We start from the raw sequence: 16229 nt of genomic DNA on the forward strand, positions 1-16229 counted from the left end.
CACTTAATATTCTGAATATATTTCCAGACCATTAAATAGTCCTTCACAATATCATTTTAATATTAAAAAGTATATTTCATTGATTAATATATTGGAATGGAAGTTCCTTCCAATTTTTTTACCATATAAATTACACTGTAATGAGCATCCCTATCACTCTTTGTGCATGTTATTTTAGAATAATGTCCTGGAAGAAAAATTCTTAAATATACTACCCCTCCCAACAGATGAATACTAATATAAAGAATTTACTTCTGAGAAATGCTGATCAATTAATAAAGATTGTGACTGAGAAGATCATTTGAAAATGGCCTCCCTATAGCTGTTTTATTTATTCCAACATGATAAAAAATGACTTGCTAATGTTTTTGTTCAGTTTAAATCAGTCTACATCATTTAACCTGAAATGCAACTTTTAACAGTACAAGTGTGGCTTTCTTTGTTTCATAAATACATACCATATTCAAGGTGAAGAATGAACCAAACTTTGGGAGGACAGTCCTGTGCCGTGTGTCTTCCTAACTGGCAGATATTTTCCTGAAGATGATGTCTTATTACATGCTGGATAAAGAAAGGATAAGGAGAAGATCTTTCTGAAATCATGCAGCAGGAAGACCTGCCCTCAAGCCTGAGGAAGCCTATCATCATTTTTCCATTTCTTTGATCTGGACTGCAGTTTCTTCAATAGCACTTTTTTCCCCTAGCTGGGGGCAACTTGTTAGTTTTCACATCCAGAAGAAGCAGAAATAAATTGTCAGGTTCATAGACGATAATGAATATGCCATATTTAAAATTGACACAAATCTGGTAATTCCTTGAGCTTCATGTTCTAACCTGTCTTAGATTCTAACTTATAAATGAGTTATTTTCAACCTAGCATTGATGAACTTAGAACACTTTTTTTCTGTTGTCATTTTAGCCTTTATATGTTGGCATATCTTTTATATTGTACCCTTATGTCATTTACACTCCGTGTCTGGTGACAGATTGCCTCAGATCATGAGAATTTTTGCCAATCTTCTTGCGCCGCTTCACTTCCTCACCCCTGCATTTATCTGAAATTATAATGAGTTTTTCTTCTTTGCTTTTTAGTTTAAAATCTTACTGCTTAGAGCTTGAGAAGCATCTTTCTTGCGCCTCTTTGTATTCTGTACAGTGGACTAGGAACTCTTTCTTTCGATTTCTCCTCTCTTTGATTACCAAGTCTCTTGGGCTACCAGTGGGCCTTGTCTCCCAGTTTCTATTTCCAGTTTGTGATCACTGAATTCTCTATTTGGTAAGGGTCTGCCTGTGTTTTGCATATTTATAATAAGGAGGTATGCTAGTATGAAGCTCCTGGGCAAAGATATGGAGTAATCCAGCTTATTTGGGTGGGCTCCATTACTGCATTCCAAAACCAGAATTTTATGTTTTGTTGATTCAGGTGCAAATAGAAATGAAATATTATTTTTTGTGTGTGTTGTAATTAATGGAGAGATTCATCCTAGTTCTCTGCAGTTATTTTGGGAAGTGTGTGTGCTCTTATACTTGCTTGCTGAACATTTGTTTTTCCAAAAGGATACGGTTTATACTTAGATGTTGATTTTGCTTGTAGTTTCATGTTATTTAGTAGCAATCACTAACACATGTCCCAGCGGTCCTTCTGTAATACTGGTATCCCTTGTTAGAATGGCACTTGTGCATTATTTTGATCAGAGTATATATGCACTGTTCCACAGAGATACGTACAGTATTGACAAAGCACATTATTCCAGCCAAAATATGTGAGCGCTTTCAGACAGAGGAAATACATAAGCTTAGATGTGTTTGTTCTATGAAGCAGATGACCATTTAAAAATGTATAGCATGCTATGGGGCTCCTGGCTGGTAGAGCATGTGACTGTTGATATTGGGGTCGTAAGTTCAAGCCCCATGTTGGGCCTTGAGCTTACTTAAAACACACACACACACACACACACAAATGTATAGCATGCAAAATTCAAAAAATGCTGGGAATAACTATTAAACTTCTCAGTTCTATTTAATAAAGCAAGGGATATCTGTAATTGGATACCATAGACCTCAAATGCAGAAGCTTTTAGGTCTATCTGTATTTTTCTGTGACACTAATGACTGTCATGTATGTCAGAGGGTAGAGTGTTGCTACATCGCATGTGATTGTATTGAAATGATTATAACCAATATTATAGTTTGTTCATCATGATGCATGTTTATTATCAGACTACATCTCATACTAATTCATTTTGAAATTAGGTGGGCTTTCAGGTCCTTGATTATGGAAGATTTATAAGTGTAAGCACAAAATGTAATAAGTAATAATAGTTGAATTATTTAGTTTCTGCTAATTTGTAATTCTTTATTAAAAAGCACAGTATCCCTTTAAGTTTAAATTTATCCTTATTGCGTGGAGAACTCTTTCTGACTTCCAACAGAGGTGTAAAGTCATTTTGTGAGCTGTTTATTTATATTGTAATATAATTACTTTTTCCTCTTTTTGTACAGACTGCCACACTGAAGGTCAAAATATTTTATTCACTGATGGAGAATATATTAATCAGATAGCTGCTTCAAGAGATGTAAGTACTCTGAATCATGAATAGCTGGTGTAAATGGAAGCCTTTTTTCATAAATTATTTGATCTTAATTAGACAGTAGAAAGCCTTGAAAGATCAATTTATACAACATATTACTCTGAATGTTTTATTTCTTTTAGGATGGCTTTGTTGTCAGAATATTTGCCACAAGCACTGAACCTGTGCTACAACAAGAATTACAACTTAAACTGGCCAGAAAATGTTTACATGCCTGTGGTATCTCACTATTTGACCTGGAAAAGGACTTGCATATTATAAGTAAGATAGCCAAATAAGCCTTTCTCCCATATTTAAATTTTCAGATTCTTTATTCTTTTGAAAACTCATATTGTATTTTGAGCAGTAGTATTTTGGTGGTTACTTTGCTATTACTATAAAGCAACTTATGAATTAATATGTATAAGTGGCTAGAAAATAAGACCTTTAAACAGAGTGTGCTATATGAACACCATTTTAAGGAAGTGACTAATAATTTTCCCTTTTTCATTTTGAGTAGAGCAAATGAAAATAAACTTAATCTGATAAGAATTATAGGTAGCATTTAGGGACATCATTAATTGTTATGTTCTATATTCAGTTATTTAAAATTTTGAAAACTTGTAAATATTACTACATTAATAAACATAGTTCTCTCATTGAAACCTTTGTTACTTGAACAAATTTTCAACATAGCCATAGAATGCTCTCATAGATTGTGAAAATGGTAATTAGCCTAACAAACTGATTAATAATCTTTCATTTGGATACAGAAATAGAGACGACCACACAGAGTATATCTCAGTTTTAGTATATGTACTCTTGCAGGGTCATAGTAGTAATTAGGATCCTTAGTTTCCGTGAGGCTCTCAATTTTGGTTTGCCATGCTGTTCCAGGTTTAATGGTGCCATTTTTAGCTTGTGGCATTCTTTGCAAGACCCACTTTTTTGACTGTTACCTCATTAAATTTCATAAACTTGACATGAGTGGTTCATTTTGCATATTTTATTTAATTATGTAGTGTTTTTGTAATTCTTCACAGAAAAGTACTGAAATTAGTTTTTAAATTTAAAAAGCCCATAAACTAATAAGTAGTTTGTATAATTAGACAGTCATAAAATATGTCATATATAATTATTTACTCATAGTTTTACAGTTTGAAAACGTGCATAAGGGTCTTTCTGTTTATGCACACATATGTATTCAGATACATGGAGTAGCTACATGAAATGTTCTTCTGTGGAAAAACATGGAGCAAGGAATCTGATATACCTTAATTCAAATATCTGCATGGTATTGTCCAAGTCCAGATGAATCTATGTATGGACTAACTTCATCAAACTTTATATTTCTTCATTTGTAAACCAGGCAGTATGGTTATGAAGATCAGAGAGGATAAGGTTCATGCACTCTCTAGTGCCTGATACCTAATAATACTCAATAAAAATTTATTTATTCATTCATTCATTCAAGGAATATTGCTGACATGGATTTAAAATTTTTTTATATTTAAAAAATTAACTTGGCACTAGTTTGAAACAAATTAAAAAGCTTATGGTAACCTTATTTTTCCTTGGAGTAGTGTATCTATTGTTAATTTTTTTTTTTAAAGGTAGGCATCATATGACATTTCATCGTTCTTGTTTTTTCTTTTTATTGAAGTATAGTTGGCACACAATATTACATTAGTTTCAGTTGTGCAACATAGTGATTCAACACAGTGATTGTTATCCTTGTTTTTGAAGGGTATTAATTGAGATGACTTTTTAATCACTCAAAATAGTGTGAAATTATGATTTACATTATTCATATTAAAAATATAGTAGTATTTATTAGTCTTGTATTATCAGGTACAGGATTTGATGAGGAGTCAGCAATTCTTGGTGCAGGACGAGAGTTTGCACTAATGAAAACAGCAAGTGGAAAGGTAAATTACTCTTTAGGATGAAAAATGAACATTCTGTGCTTTATGAGATAGTCAATTGGTATAATCAATTGATTAGTTTACATAGTTCACATGTTTAAACATAATTAAATTTTTTATTTTAAATTATTATTTTAATATGGTGAACTTTTATTCATGTTGAAATAGTATAAAAGAAAGTTGTGACATATAAGAGTGTAAAACTTTATAAACTTTTTGAAATGTTCCATTCCTACAAATGTTTATTTTAATTACGGAGCTTTTTGTAATTTTTTGAGTTGGAATGAATTCACATTTTGAGTTCATTTTGATGAACACATTTACTGCAAATTTCTGTAAATGTGCAGAAATAGAGAGACTACAAGTTGAGGGAAGTAGAGGCAAGATTAATTAAGTCACAGATTGTAGAGGTCAATCTATAGAGATAGGAGCTTTTTATCTAATGGGTGTGAGGTTAAAGTAAGGTAATTAAAAGAATTTTGAAAATTAAAATTACTAGGCAATTATAGTATATTTGTATGTAGGGTGTTTTTACATTGGGAAAAATAGTTGAGAATTTTACGAAGTTCCTACTGTTGTGAGATTAGAGTATATTTGTGAAGTATATTTATTCATATCTATTCAGAAGACTTATAATGAAAGATTATACCTGAGTAGATATGAAAAAGCTATTAAGAACTGGATCTTTGTGAAAAATATGTATATTTCTCTCCTGCTGATCTCACAGAAGTTGAATAGTGTAAAAACAGTTTGGTTTCAGGTTCTTTTTGTTTTTCAGTAAGATATGGAAGTTTTTTTTTTTCTCATGTGAAGCATGGTACACTATTCCAAAAGGTACAATAATTCTCTCTCTCTGTCTTTCTGTCTCTCTTTTTTTATATATATATACAAGATATATTATACTGGCAAGTACCAGAGTCTTGGAATCAAGCAAGGTGGTCCTTCAGCAGGAAAATGGGTTGAGCTACCAATTACAAAATCGCCAAAGATTGTACACTTTTCAGTTGGACACGATGGCTCTCATGCCCTTTTAGTTGCAGAAGATGGAAGCATATTCTTTACAGGATCTGCTAGTAAAGGAGAAGATGGAGAGTCAAGTAAGTTGACTGATCAACTGGACATTCAGTAAAAATATTGTGGAACTTATTAACATGAGGTATATCAATTTCAATAGCACTAACTTCAAATTCATAGAGGATTTTACATTGGGGCATAATCAGCTGATTATGTGGTGCTGTACTATTCATTAAAGAATTGTAAGTGCTGATTTCGTTCTAGAGTTCATGAATAAAAAAAATTGATGATGCTTTATGGATACACTACTGTTCATCTGTTCATTGGTGTTATTTTAAAAAACTTATTTATTATAGTATGTTATTTTATGTAACCCAAAATTTTATAAGGAATATATATTTCAGAAGGCAGTAAACCTTATGTAACCTGTGTAATAGTGTTAGTTATGGGTCACTATTCTTTTTATTATTTTTCTGTAATGAAATCATTCCTAAGCAGTGAAAACATAAACAATTTTGTCCCTCATCTTTCCTATACTTCTGTTCAGTTTTTCTCAAAGTGTCATTTTTTTCTTTTTGTAACTTCTCATATACTTTATATTGTTTTAGCACAGTGGGGTAGCATCTTATGAGGATTAGGTTTGAAGTCAACATCTAATGTAAAAATCATGTGTACACACAAGTTACCTGGAAAAAGATCCCCATAAAGTGTATTGCTGTATTTGAGAAACTTCAGCACTGCCAAGTTTTCCTTCTAGCATTTGGAGGACATTGATCTTTCTTTGAGCACCAAATAGTGTAGTTACCATATACATGTATTATGGATCATGTTATATGAAAAAACATAATGATATTTTTAAGTCCCAGAATTGTGCCCAGCACAACAATGTGTTTTTACTCTGAAAGGCATCAAGAACTGGGATTGACTGAAAGAACAGAAGATTCATATTTCCCATCTTTTGCTCATATCAGGGATTTAGTTTTTGAGAGCAGAGGCTCTCAATGTGGATCATCATCCACATTTAACTTTATTTACTCCTTCTCCATATATATTTCCCCTTCTTAGACAATTTCACTGACCGGGTGTAGCCTCTTAAATATGTGTTGAATGGATGAGGAACTAATTTAGCTTTCTAGGATCTAGCATAAGAATACATGTGAGGTAGAGTTTGAGAGAAAATCATAGATATGATAAAGGAATGGTGTTAATAATATAAATAGCAAATCTAGAGATTGGGCTCCCGAGAAGCCAGAAGTTTGGTAGAGAATTGGTGTTTCTCATTGGAAATTTCAGTGTGTAACAAAGAAAAGGATCTGACAGTGATAGCCTAAGTATTAATTAACCAGATGAGGCTTGCAGGTTGACTCATTTTAATTGACATGTTGGGAAGCCCAGGCCTTTGTGAAAATAAATGAAGTGTATCATAAATGCATATATTTTTTCCTTGGGCTTTTTATACAAACCATTATTTTTATTTATACATAGATGCCTTAATTTTATTTGTTTTATGTTATTTTTTAAGCTAAGAGCAGACGGCAATCAAAACCCTATAAACCTAAAAAGATAATTAAGATGGAAGGAAAGATTGTGGTGTATACAGCCTGCAATAATGGAAGTAGTTCTGTTATTTCTAAGGATGGAGAGCTATACATGTTTGGGAAAGATGCCATTTACTCTGACAGTTCAAGTAAGTTCAACTTAAACACATTTCACTTATGCAAAGAAAGTCTAGTACTAGACATTATATATTGGAAAGATAGGTGTAGAAAATTAACAGTTGTAGCATGCTTTCTCTAAATTTTTCACATTCTTTCCAAATACAACATTTTGTGATTCCTTCCTGTCTTATTGCTGGGAACAGTGTGACTAGTTCCATGCAGAGCTCATCACAGAGCATGGCTAGTGTGGCTCTACCTTAGCTATTACTTTGCCTGGAAAGCTTTCCCTAGACTCAGTTCAGATGCTCTTGTGACATGTTCTTGGTAGTACCCTTGGGAAATGATTTTCATAACATAACTGATTGATAACTGATGAATTATCCATCTCTCCCATTAGATAGTTAGGGAGGGACTCTCTTATTTACTGTTGGATCCCCATTTCCCAGCACAGTGTCTTATACATGGTAGGGTCGTAAGAATTACTTGTTAAGCAACTCAGTGACTGATAAACCAAAAGTATAATGAGTGGGTATGTGGGATAGGACTAGCCAAATGAAGAGTTTTATGTTTATAAGCTCTCATCTCAAAAACTTGTTATATTTGGTTACTAGATTTTCTTTCTAGCACTTAAGAAATGAGTATGATTGTGACAGCCCACTTGGTAGGATTTTATATTTGGTAAATATGTAAAGCCTGTGAATTTCTTGTGAAAAGGAAAACAGAATTAATGAAATTTCTGATTGGAAGTTTAAGTGATTGTCTCATTGCTGGGGAAATGACATATATTACACATTTCTAGCAATTATTAAGTTGAACTGTACTCAGTTGATATGTGAATTGGCTTAATGTGGTAATATTTAGATCCTCAGTTGGCCTCAACTGTCAATCAAAATTTGGGAGTGGGCTCATTAAAAATAATGTTCAGTATAGCTGTTGCTTGCTAAGATCTTGTTGCCTAGCACTGAAGAAAACTTGTGCATTTATTCAGTATGTGTTTATTGAGAACTGACAGTGTGTCACAGCTTGGTGGACCAGGCAGACATGGTCCTTCTCTTTTTGAGGATCTGAGAGACAATTGGGCATTTTACAGCTTAAGTATTAGAGAGGTGTGTTTTAATGGTTATGGATATAGACACAGATCCCAAGACTGCCACTTTTTAGTTGGCTTATAACTGGCTTAAATTCCTTAACTTTTCAGAGATTACTTTCATTTTTTTTTTCCATCTTCAAAAGGGGAGCTTATGACAGTACCTGCTTTATATGGTTGTTATAAGATTATAGAAGATAATGCTAATGAAATGCTTAGCACAGAGCCTGACATATGTAAGGACCCAAGGTGTGTCAGGTAGTACTATTAATAATAATAAATAATACTGCTAAATATACATGTCTTTTTCAAATAAACTAAGTACTAAAAATGGGAGTTTTTAAGCTAAAAAGACCTAAGTAATACAGGGTGGAAGAGAAGGTCACCTTAGGAAAGTGATACCTGAGAAAATAATGTGGAATGGTTTTTCCCAAAGTGTGATACAAGAATTATATTATTTGTAAATTAAATAAAACAAATACAATGAATCATCGAACACTACATCAGAAACTAATGATGTACTGTATGCTAACATAATATAACAAAATAAAACAAATACTTTAATTTTTTCAAGAAGTCTTTATTTTAGTATATCTTGGAAATACTCAACAGTCTTTGATTTTTACCGTTGTTACTACTTGATAAGGTTAAAAATGCTTTGGTCAATTTAAAATTGATGCAAAAATATTAAGATTATATGGGTGGCACTTGGTTATGGCAAATATAGTGAAAGTAATATGTGAATAAGTGATTTAGGAACTGGCTAACCTAGTTAGCTATTGGATTGTGGAAGAAAGCACTGTAGGTTAAAAAGGATTGAAAAATGCTGCTTTGGAACATCTCACAGGCTTCTACAGAAACAATGGGATTTCAGTATACTCCAGGAAGTATTTTGTTGTGTTTGTCAATCCTTTTTATTTTTTTAATTTTAATTTACATACAGTGTATTACTAGATTCAGAGGTAGAGTTCAGCGATTCATGAGTCTTATACCTAGTGCTCATTACATCACGTGCCCTCCTTCATTCCTTTTTAAGGCAAATCAAAGCAGGTGAAGTACGTGATTTATAGGCTCCTTTGTGCTTGGACCAGGAAAGTTTGAGAATTAGTGACCCTTCTGAGAATTGTTGAGAGTGTTGACATTTAAAGTAAACATTTGGGAGACGTGGGCTTGAGCCAATGGCCACAATAAAAATTTGTCCCAAGTCTGGATGATAATGTTTTAAGATTTTGGGACTTCATCACAAACTTACAAAATTAATTTACTGATACGTTGCCCGTCTTTTGCCCACGTATTTCTCATTTTGGTGGGTTATTTTATCCCAGAAATAAAAAGTTCTGCGTTGAGGTGGTCCTTTTAAAATACTGAAGATTTACTAGACTCAGGAAGGTTTTATTGTTGTTCCTTACCAAATTTGTATCTTTCCTATAGGTTTGGTAACAGATTTGAAGGGCCATTTTGTAACTCAGGTAGCTATGGGCAAAGCTCATACTTGTGTTTTAATGAAGAATGGAGAAGTTTGGACATTTGGTGTAAATAATAAAGGACAGTGTGGACGAGACACTGGTGCCATGAGCCAAGGGGGGAAAGGTAAGTGTTGGACATGTGGATATTAAATTTTGTTTGTTCTTTTCATCTTTTTTTTCATTAAGTTTTTTAGAATAACATGGGGACAAATCTTAACTCTTTTCAAAACAAGTGGCTCTTTAATATCATACTTATAAAATAGGAAAACCACTGAATTTCTTATTTATTTGACATGATATAACTGAAACAATTGAATATACTTTAGACGTTTAATTTTTGAGCAAATGAACTTGAATGTTTTTCTTTCTTTTTTTTCTTTTAAAGTTTATTTATTTAAGTAATCTCTATATCCAACGTGGGGCTTGAACTCATGACCCCAAGATCCAGAGTCACATGCTCTCTTGACTGAGCCAGCCAGGCACCCCAATTTTTTAAAATTTTATATAAAATATAATAACACCTCTTTGATACAGCATTTTGAGTGACTAAATTATTCTAGAAAAGTGCATTTTTCAAACTTCGTTATTAGTTCCTTTTACACCACACATTTCCAGTTTTAACTGTTTTTGGCAGCAGCCTATCTGGGAAATATTATCTTCCTGCTTAATAGCACACGCTACCTGTAATTTCATCCGTTCCCGACAACTAAAAATGATTCTTAAGAATACTTGGCCCTTTACGAAGAGCTGAATTATAGATGCACCTTACTGCTTTGTCCTAATGCTCAGGCTATTGACAGGAAGAGGGGTTTATCCTTTGTCATGTTTGTGGGTTTTTTTGTTTTGGTTTTGGTCACTTCATTCTTGCTCTCAGTTTTTACTTCTGCTGCTATCATTGCTATCCTATACCCTTCATTCCAATTGCTGGTTTTCTGTTTTAATTTTGTGTGGGCTAGAGAATAGGAAATAGATAGAATTAAGCAATGAACTGTGTTTAAAGTACAAAAGGGGTTTGGGGCGCCTGGGTAGCTCAGCTGGTTAAGCGTCCAACTCTTAATTTTGGTTCAGGTCATGATCTCAGGGTCGTGAGATCAAGCCCCATGTCAGGCTCAGTGTGGAGTCTGCTTGAGGTTCTCTCTCCCACTCCCTCTCCTTCTGCCCTTCCCCCTGCTTGCATGCTCTCTCTCTCAAATAAATAAATAAAATCTTTTTTTAAAAAAAGTACAAAAGAATTTGAGGATTAATATTTGTATATATTAACAAAAACAAGTTTAGCTCTTTTGGGATCTTTTTGATGGCAGACTCATCTGGATATCAAGAGTTTTTAGTACCTTATTTATATGTGCATGTACTTAAGATACTTTAGTTTTTGAAAGAGCAAGTGTGTTAGAGCACATTGATTTTAAAAAAGAAGGAAGAACAAAAGAAAGAAAAGAAATGGATTACTCCAAAATGGAAATATTTTTTCTTCTTGCTAAACTAGTGAACATAGTTCTGGATAATGCCTACTAGGCAAAAGGAGAGAAGCCATTTAGTTTTCTATATATAATATAAATATATATTCAGATTGTTTTATTAAAGTTTTGAACTCAACAGAATTGTTTCCTTATTATTCTAAAACTTGTGAAAATTTGTCATACATTTATACCTATGTTCTAGATTATTACTGTAAATTTTGTAATAACCAAAATAAAATTGTTAAAAGATTTTTTACTTAATAAAAAAATCATACCTCCTCTGTTAGTAAGTAATGAATTAGGAAACAGATAAGTAGTGTAAGACATATAATGAATACAGATTGTAAAGTCATAAAGAACATAAAGGGATTTTTTTAATTTTAAATTTTAGAAAAACAAAGAAAAATACAGAAAATTAAATTATAATATGAAAAAATTGTGTATCACATGCCTTATTTTTCAGTAAAAATAAATTGTGGATAAGGTGCAGGTGTCCTGTATTCTCCTTCCAAGGGTTACTATTTATACTCCCTCTCTCTCCAAAATCCAACACAATCATGAGTTTGATTCTCTGTCATATTTCTGGTTTTTTTTATTTGTCTTACATATTTTATATGTAAAATATGTTACATACTCATATGTTATACATAAAAATAAGATACTTTTATAAGTGCTAATCTGTATTTTTCTGCAAATTAGGTGTTTTTTTTTTTGTCTCACCATTGTGCTTGAAATATGTCCATGTTGGTACATGTAAATCTAAATGATTCATGGTAACTGCTGTGTAAAAAACCATGCCACTAACATACCACCATTTATCCATTCTCCTGCTGATAGCTGAGTTTATTTCCAATTTTTCACTCTTATCAATAATTCCAAAACCTCCTTTACCCATGTTTCCTGGCAAACATGTGAGACCTTGTCTAGTATAATTTCTGGTGTTGTAGATTGCAGCTTTGCTAGATTTTTCTTAGAAGAGGTTGTATCTTTGACTTTCCACATCATCCAGGAGTATCAACACTCAGATTTTTGTCAGTTTGATGGTAATGACATTGTAGTTCATTATAATTTTTTATTTGTCATATTGAAGTAAAACATACATGTGGCCAAATACACATAGCATAAGTGTAGATCTTGGTCAGTTTTCACAAGCTGAACACATTCCTATAATTGGCACCTTGATAAAGAAACAGTATATTACCAGCACCCCAGGAAACCCCCTTTATGTTCCTCTCCAGTTATTACCTACCTTTCTAGTTTAACACCATAAATTAGTTTTACATACTTTTGTACTTTATATATATGGAATTATGTCACATGAACTCTTTTATGTCTAGTTTCTTTTCACTCAACTTTGAGATTCATTTATATTGTTACAAGTATTTATAGATTATTCATTCTCATTGTATAGTAATCAGTTGTGGGAATATACCACAGTTTGGGAATCTTTTCAAGTATTACAGACATTTGGGTAGTTTCTAGTTTTGGTTATTATAAATAGAGTTGCTATGAACATTTCTAGTGAATGTTGGTGAAAAGTTGTATGCTTTTCTTTTAGGCGTATAACTAGGAGTAGAATGGCTGGGTCCCTCATTTTTCTTTTAATTTGCATTCCCTGACTATTAGTAGTATGTTAGAGCATCTCTTCAAACTTCTTAGTTTTCTTGCCTCCTTAATGATTTATAGGAATTTTTGATATATTACGTTGTATGTGTTACACATATCTTTGACTCACTAGCTTATCCTTTACATTTACTTATGATTTCATTTGTGTATATAATTTCTAAACTTTGGTGACAAGTTTTTCATTATTTTTCTTTATAAATTTTTGCCAATTGCTAGTAATGGGAGGATGTTCTAGAGGGGAGGGACTCATGGCTTAGAGCATGGTTGGGAGACATTCTATGGTCTGTTGAATGACAGTGTTGGCACTGAGGATGGAAATGAAGGACTAAAATCAACAAAAATTAAAAGTATGATTGGCAGAAAGTAATAGCTAAGAGGTGTTCCTGCCTTCCCTCTTTTTGCAGAAGGGAAATGAGAGCATTTATTTGTGGTTCCTATATTAAATTTTATTTTTGTTGCTCTTATATTTTAGCATTACATTGTATATTCATTTTGATTAGTATATGTTATATAATTTTATCAGTTTTTTTGACATGGGAATAATCTACATAAAAGTTATAAATTGATCTGTCAAATAGGGTTTGGAGTTGAAAATATGGCAACAGCAATGGATGAAGACCTGGAAGAAGAACTAGATGAAAAAGATGAGAAGTCCATGATGTGCCCTCCAGGCATGCATAAATGGAAGCTGGAGCAGTGCATGGTGTGTACTGTCTGTGGAGACTGTACGGGTTATGGAGCCAGTTGTGTCAGTAGTGGGCGTCCGGACAGAGTCCCTGGAGGGTAAGAACATGATTAATACTGAAGAAATAAAATATTAGTAGAAAAGGTGCACAACACATTTCTTTTCAAAATTATTCCAGAGTGTATTCTTTGTTGTTTCTTGAGGGTATATTGGCATATACGTGTAATTCTAATAATTGTATTCTATTATAATAATTTCTAATTTAGTGTCAGTTTTATTTAAGTTGCTTTTCTTTCATTTGATTCATTTAAACCATTATTTAAAAACAAGTCAAGAAACAAATAGGGTTTTAGAGGGGAGGGGGATGGGGGGATGGGTTAGCCTGGTGATGGGTATTAAGGAGAGCACGTATTGCATGGAGCACTGGGTGTTAAACGCAGATAATGAATCATGGAACACTACATCAAAAACTAATGATGTAATGTATGGTGACTAACATAATAAAATAAAATATGGAAAATAAACAAAAAAACAAGTCATAGGGGCACCTGGGCGGCTCAGTCAAGCGTCTGCCTTCGCCTCAGGTCATGATCCCAAGGTCCTGGGATTGAGCCCTGCATCAGGCTCCCTACTCAGCGGGGAGTCTGCTTCTCCCTCCCGCTTGTGATCTCTCTTGCTGTCTCTCAAATAAATAAATAAAATCTTTAAAAAAATAAATAAAAACAAGTCATACATTTCTTAAAGTCTTGGGGCTCTGCCTTAATTTATATTCTTTTTCCTAAGACTGTTTTAATGCCAAATATGTATCCATTTTTGTTGAACATTAATCTTTTCTGGTTGGAATTATCAAATATATAAAATACTCGATTAAGGACATATAATTTTCTTTTAAATTAAATTTATGTTCACAATTTTAGGTGTTCTAGGAACTATTACTTCTAAAGTTGCATTATACTTGTTTATTTTATCCTCTTTTGCTTTTGTTGGACCTTTTTTCCCCCCCTTGGGGTCCCATGTTATCACTATTTTAAACTTTATATGTGAGTTTGGCAGAATCAGAATGCAAGTTTTCCCCTTGAATGTTGGGGAGAATTTTATACTTGGCCTAACATACGAAAATAAATCATTTATAACAGGCCTTTCTTTTAGGCTATTGAAATATTGTGATTTTTTAACAGTAAGTTTTCTCTGAACTTAAGCATTTGGTAAGTATCATAAATGAATTTCTGAATTCTCTGTTCCTTCCTAAAATTATTCTTTATGTGCTTTTCCCCAGAGATCTACTATCAGTTTCCAGTAATTATTTATAACTTAAACCTATAGACCTAAATGGATAGTACCTAACCAAATACAGTGACATATTTATTAATGAGGCAAAAATGAATAAAATTAACATAAGAGTGTATGCCAGGACACTCTGCACTATTAAAAATGACTTCAATTATTATAGAATTGTGGCTATATATCTTAGAATAATTTAGAATGCCACATTATCTTTTAAAGAGTGCATATAGACAATGTAGTAGGGCATATTAGTTTATCAGTTTTTACTCCTGTAGTTAGTGATCTTCCAAAATGTCAATAATGCTTGCATTTTAAACCCAGGAGTTTCACAGGGCACCTAGCTATGTCTTTCAAAACAGCTGCCAGGTAGATCCTTTCTCTTGTACCACCACAAATCTGGATAACCACAGGCTCAGCGAAGCTGTCTAAAGGTTTTCAGTTCCGATCCAGCAATAACATTAAAGCTGTGACTTCTATCTATATCTACGAAATAGGTGACTAGGAAGTTAGTTGTTCACTGACCCTGTAGGCAACTTCTGGGAGTGTTCTTGCCAGTTGTAATCCAATGTCATACACTTAGTTCACAACTGATAAGAACAGGACAAAGAAGAGGAAGAGGAACAGGCAATTGGACACAGTGGAAGGAGAGAATAAGAGATGATGGCATATAAAGGAGGGAGAGAGAAGGAGCTAAACGCATGAAGCTGGCAAGCTGAGCTCACTTACTGATGGCTATGCACACCTTTAAGTTAGCTGGTGGAGAACAGTGTTTGTTTGGTAATTGACTAACCCACTCAGACCATTTAATAGTAAGCTGCTGGTGCTTTACTAATTGTGATAACTTTTAAAATATTTGTTAATAGTGGTTTTGTGGGTGGCAGAATCCATTTGTATTTTCTGTAGAAATATACCAATTATACCTATGAGGAGCTTAATAAACTCTTGTTTTTAGTGATTCCATCTATTCATACGTATTCAGTTCTTTAAAATTGGCACATCCTGATCTGAAGGGGTAATTTCATTGCTAACTCATATAACTTAATTTCAGAAATCCTGAAAAGACATTATAGAAAAGAGTTTTAGGGAAAGAATAGAAGCATTTCAGTTAATTATTTTTATTTTTTAAGGATCTGTGGTTGTGGTTCCGGAGAATCTGGCTGTGCCGTGTGTGGGTGTTGCAAGGCTTGTGCAAGAGAGTTGGATGGTCAGGAGGCAAGACAAAGAGGAATTCTTGATGCAGTGAAGGAGATGATACCTTTAGATCTTCTGTTAGGTAATGTGATGGATTGTACTACACATCTTGTCCTCAGCTCAGTAATTTATATTAGTATGTGCTAAAAAATTAATAGTTAACTATGCAGTACTGCTTATATAGTAGCCAATAGTGTGTCACTAACTGAAGGGTAAGGCTCTTTTTCTCTTTTTTGCTAAGATTCTTCGAGTAAAAATAATTTGTG

General features: G+C 33.2%; 1 protein-coding gene across 12 annotated transcripts in view; it reads left to right on the forward strand.

Moving 5' to 3' along the window:
- The window catches only part of MYCBP2 (MYC binding protein 2), a 269922-nt gene that overhangs the window by 60827 nt on the left and 192866 nt on the right, over positions 1 to 16229 (forward strand). For all 12 annotated transcript variants that reach the window (XM_027591552.2, XM_027591553.2, XM_027591557.2 and 9 more), the window contains exons 9-16: positions 2503 to 2576; positions 2714 to 2852; positions 4422 to 4498; positions 5388 to 5592; positions 7032 to 7196; positions 9686 to 9844; positions 13382 to 13586; positions 15900 to 16045. In XM_027591552.2, the coding sequence (XP_027447353.1) occupies positions 2503 to 2576; positions 2714 to 2852; positions 4422 to 4498; positions 5388 to 5592; positions 7032 to 7196; positions 9686 to 9844; positions 13382 to 13586; positions 15900 to 16045 (1170 nt within the window). The remainder of the gene's footprint in view (positions 1 to 2502; positions 2577 to 2713; positions 2853 to 4421; positions 4499 to 5387; positions 5593 to 7031; positions 7197 to 9685; positions 9845 to 13381; positions 13587 to 15899; positions 16046 to 16229) is intronic.

This window comes from Zalophus californianus, chromosome 3, assembly GCF_009762305.2.
Source record: "Zalophus californianus isolate mZalCal1 chromosome 3, mZalCal1.pri.v2, whole genome shotgun sequence".
In the NCBI taxonomy this organism is placed as follows: domain Eukaryota; kingdom Metazoa; phylum Chordata; class Mammalia; order Carnivora; family Otariidae; genus Zalophus; species Zalophus californianus.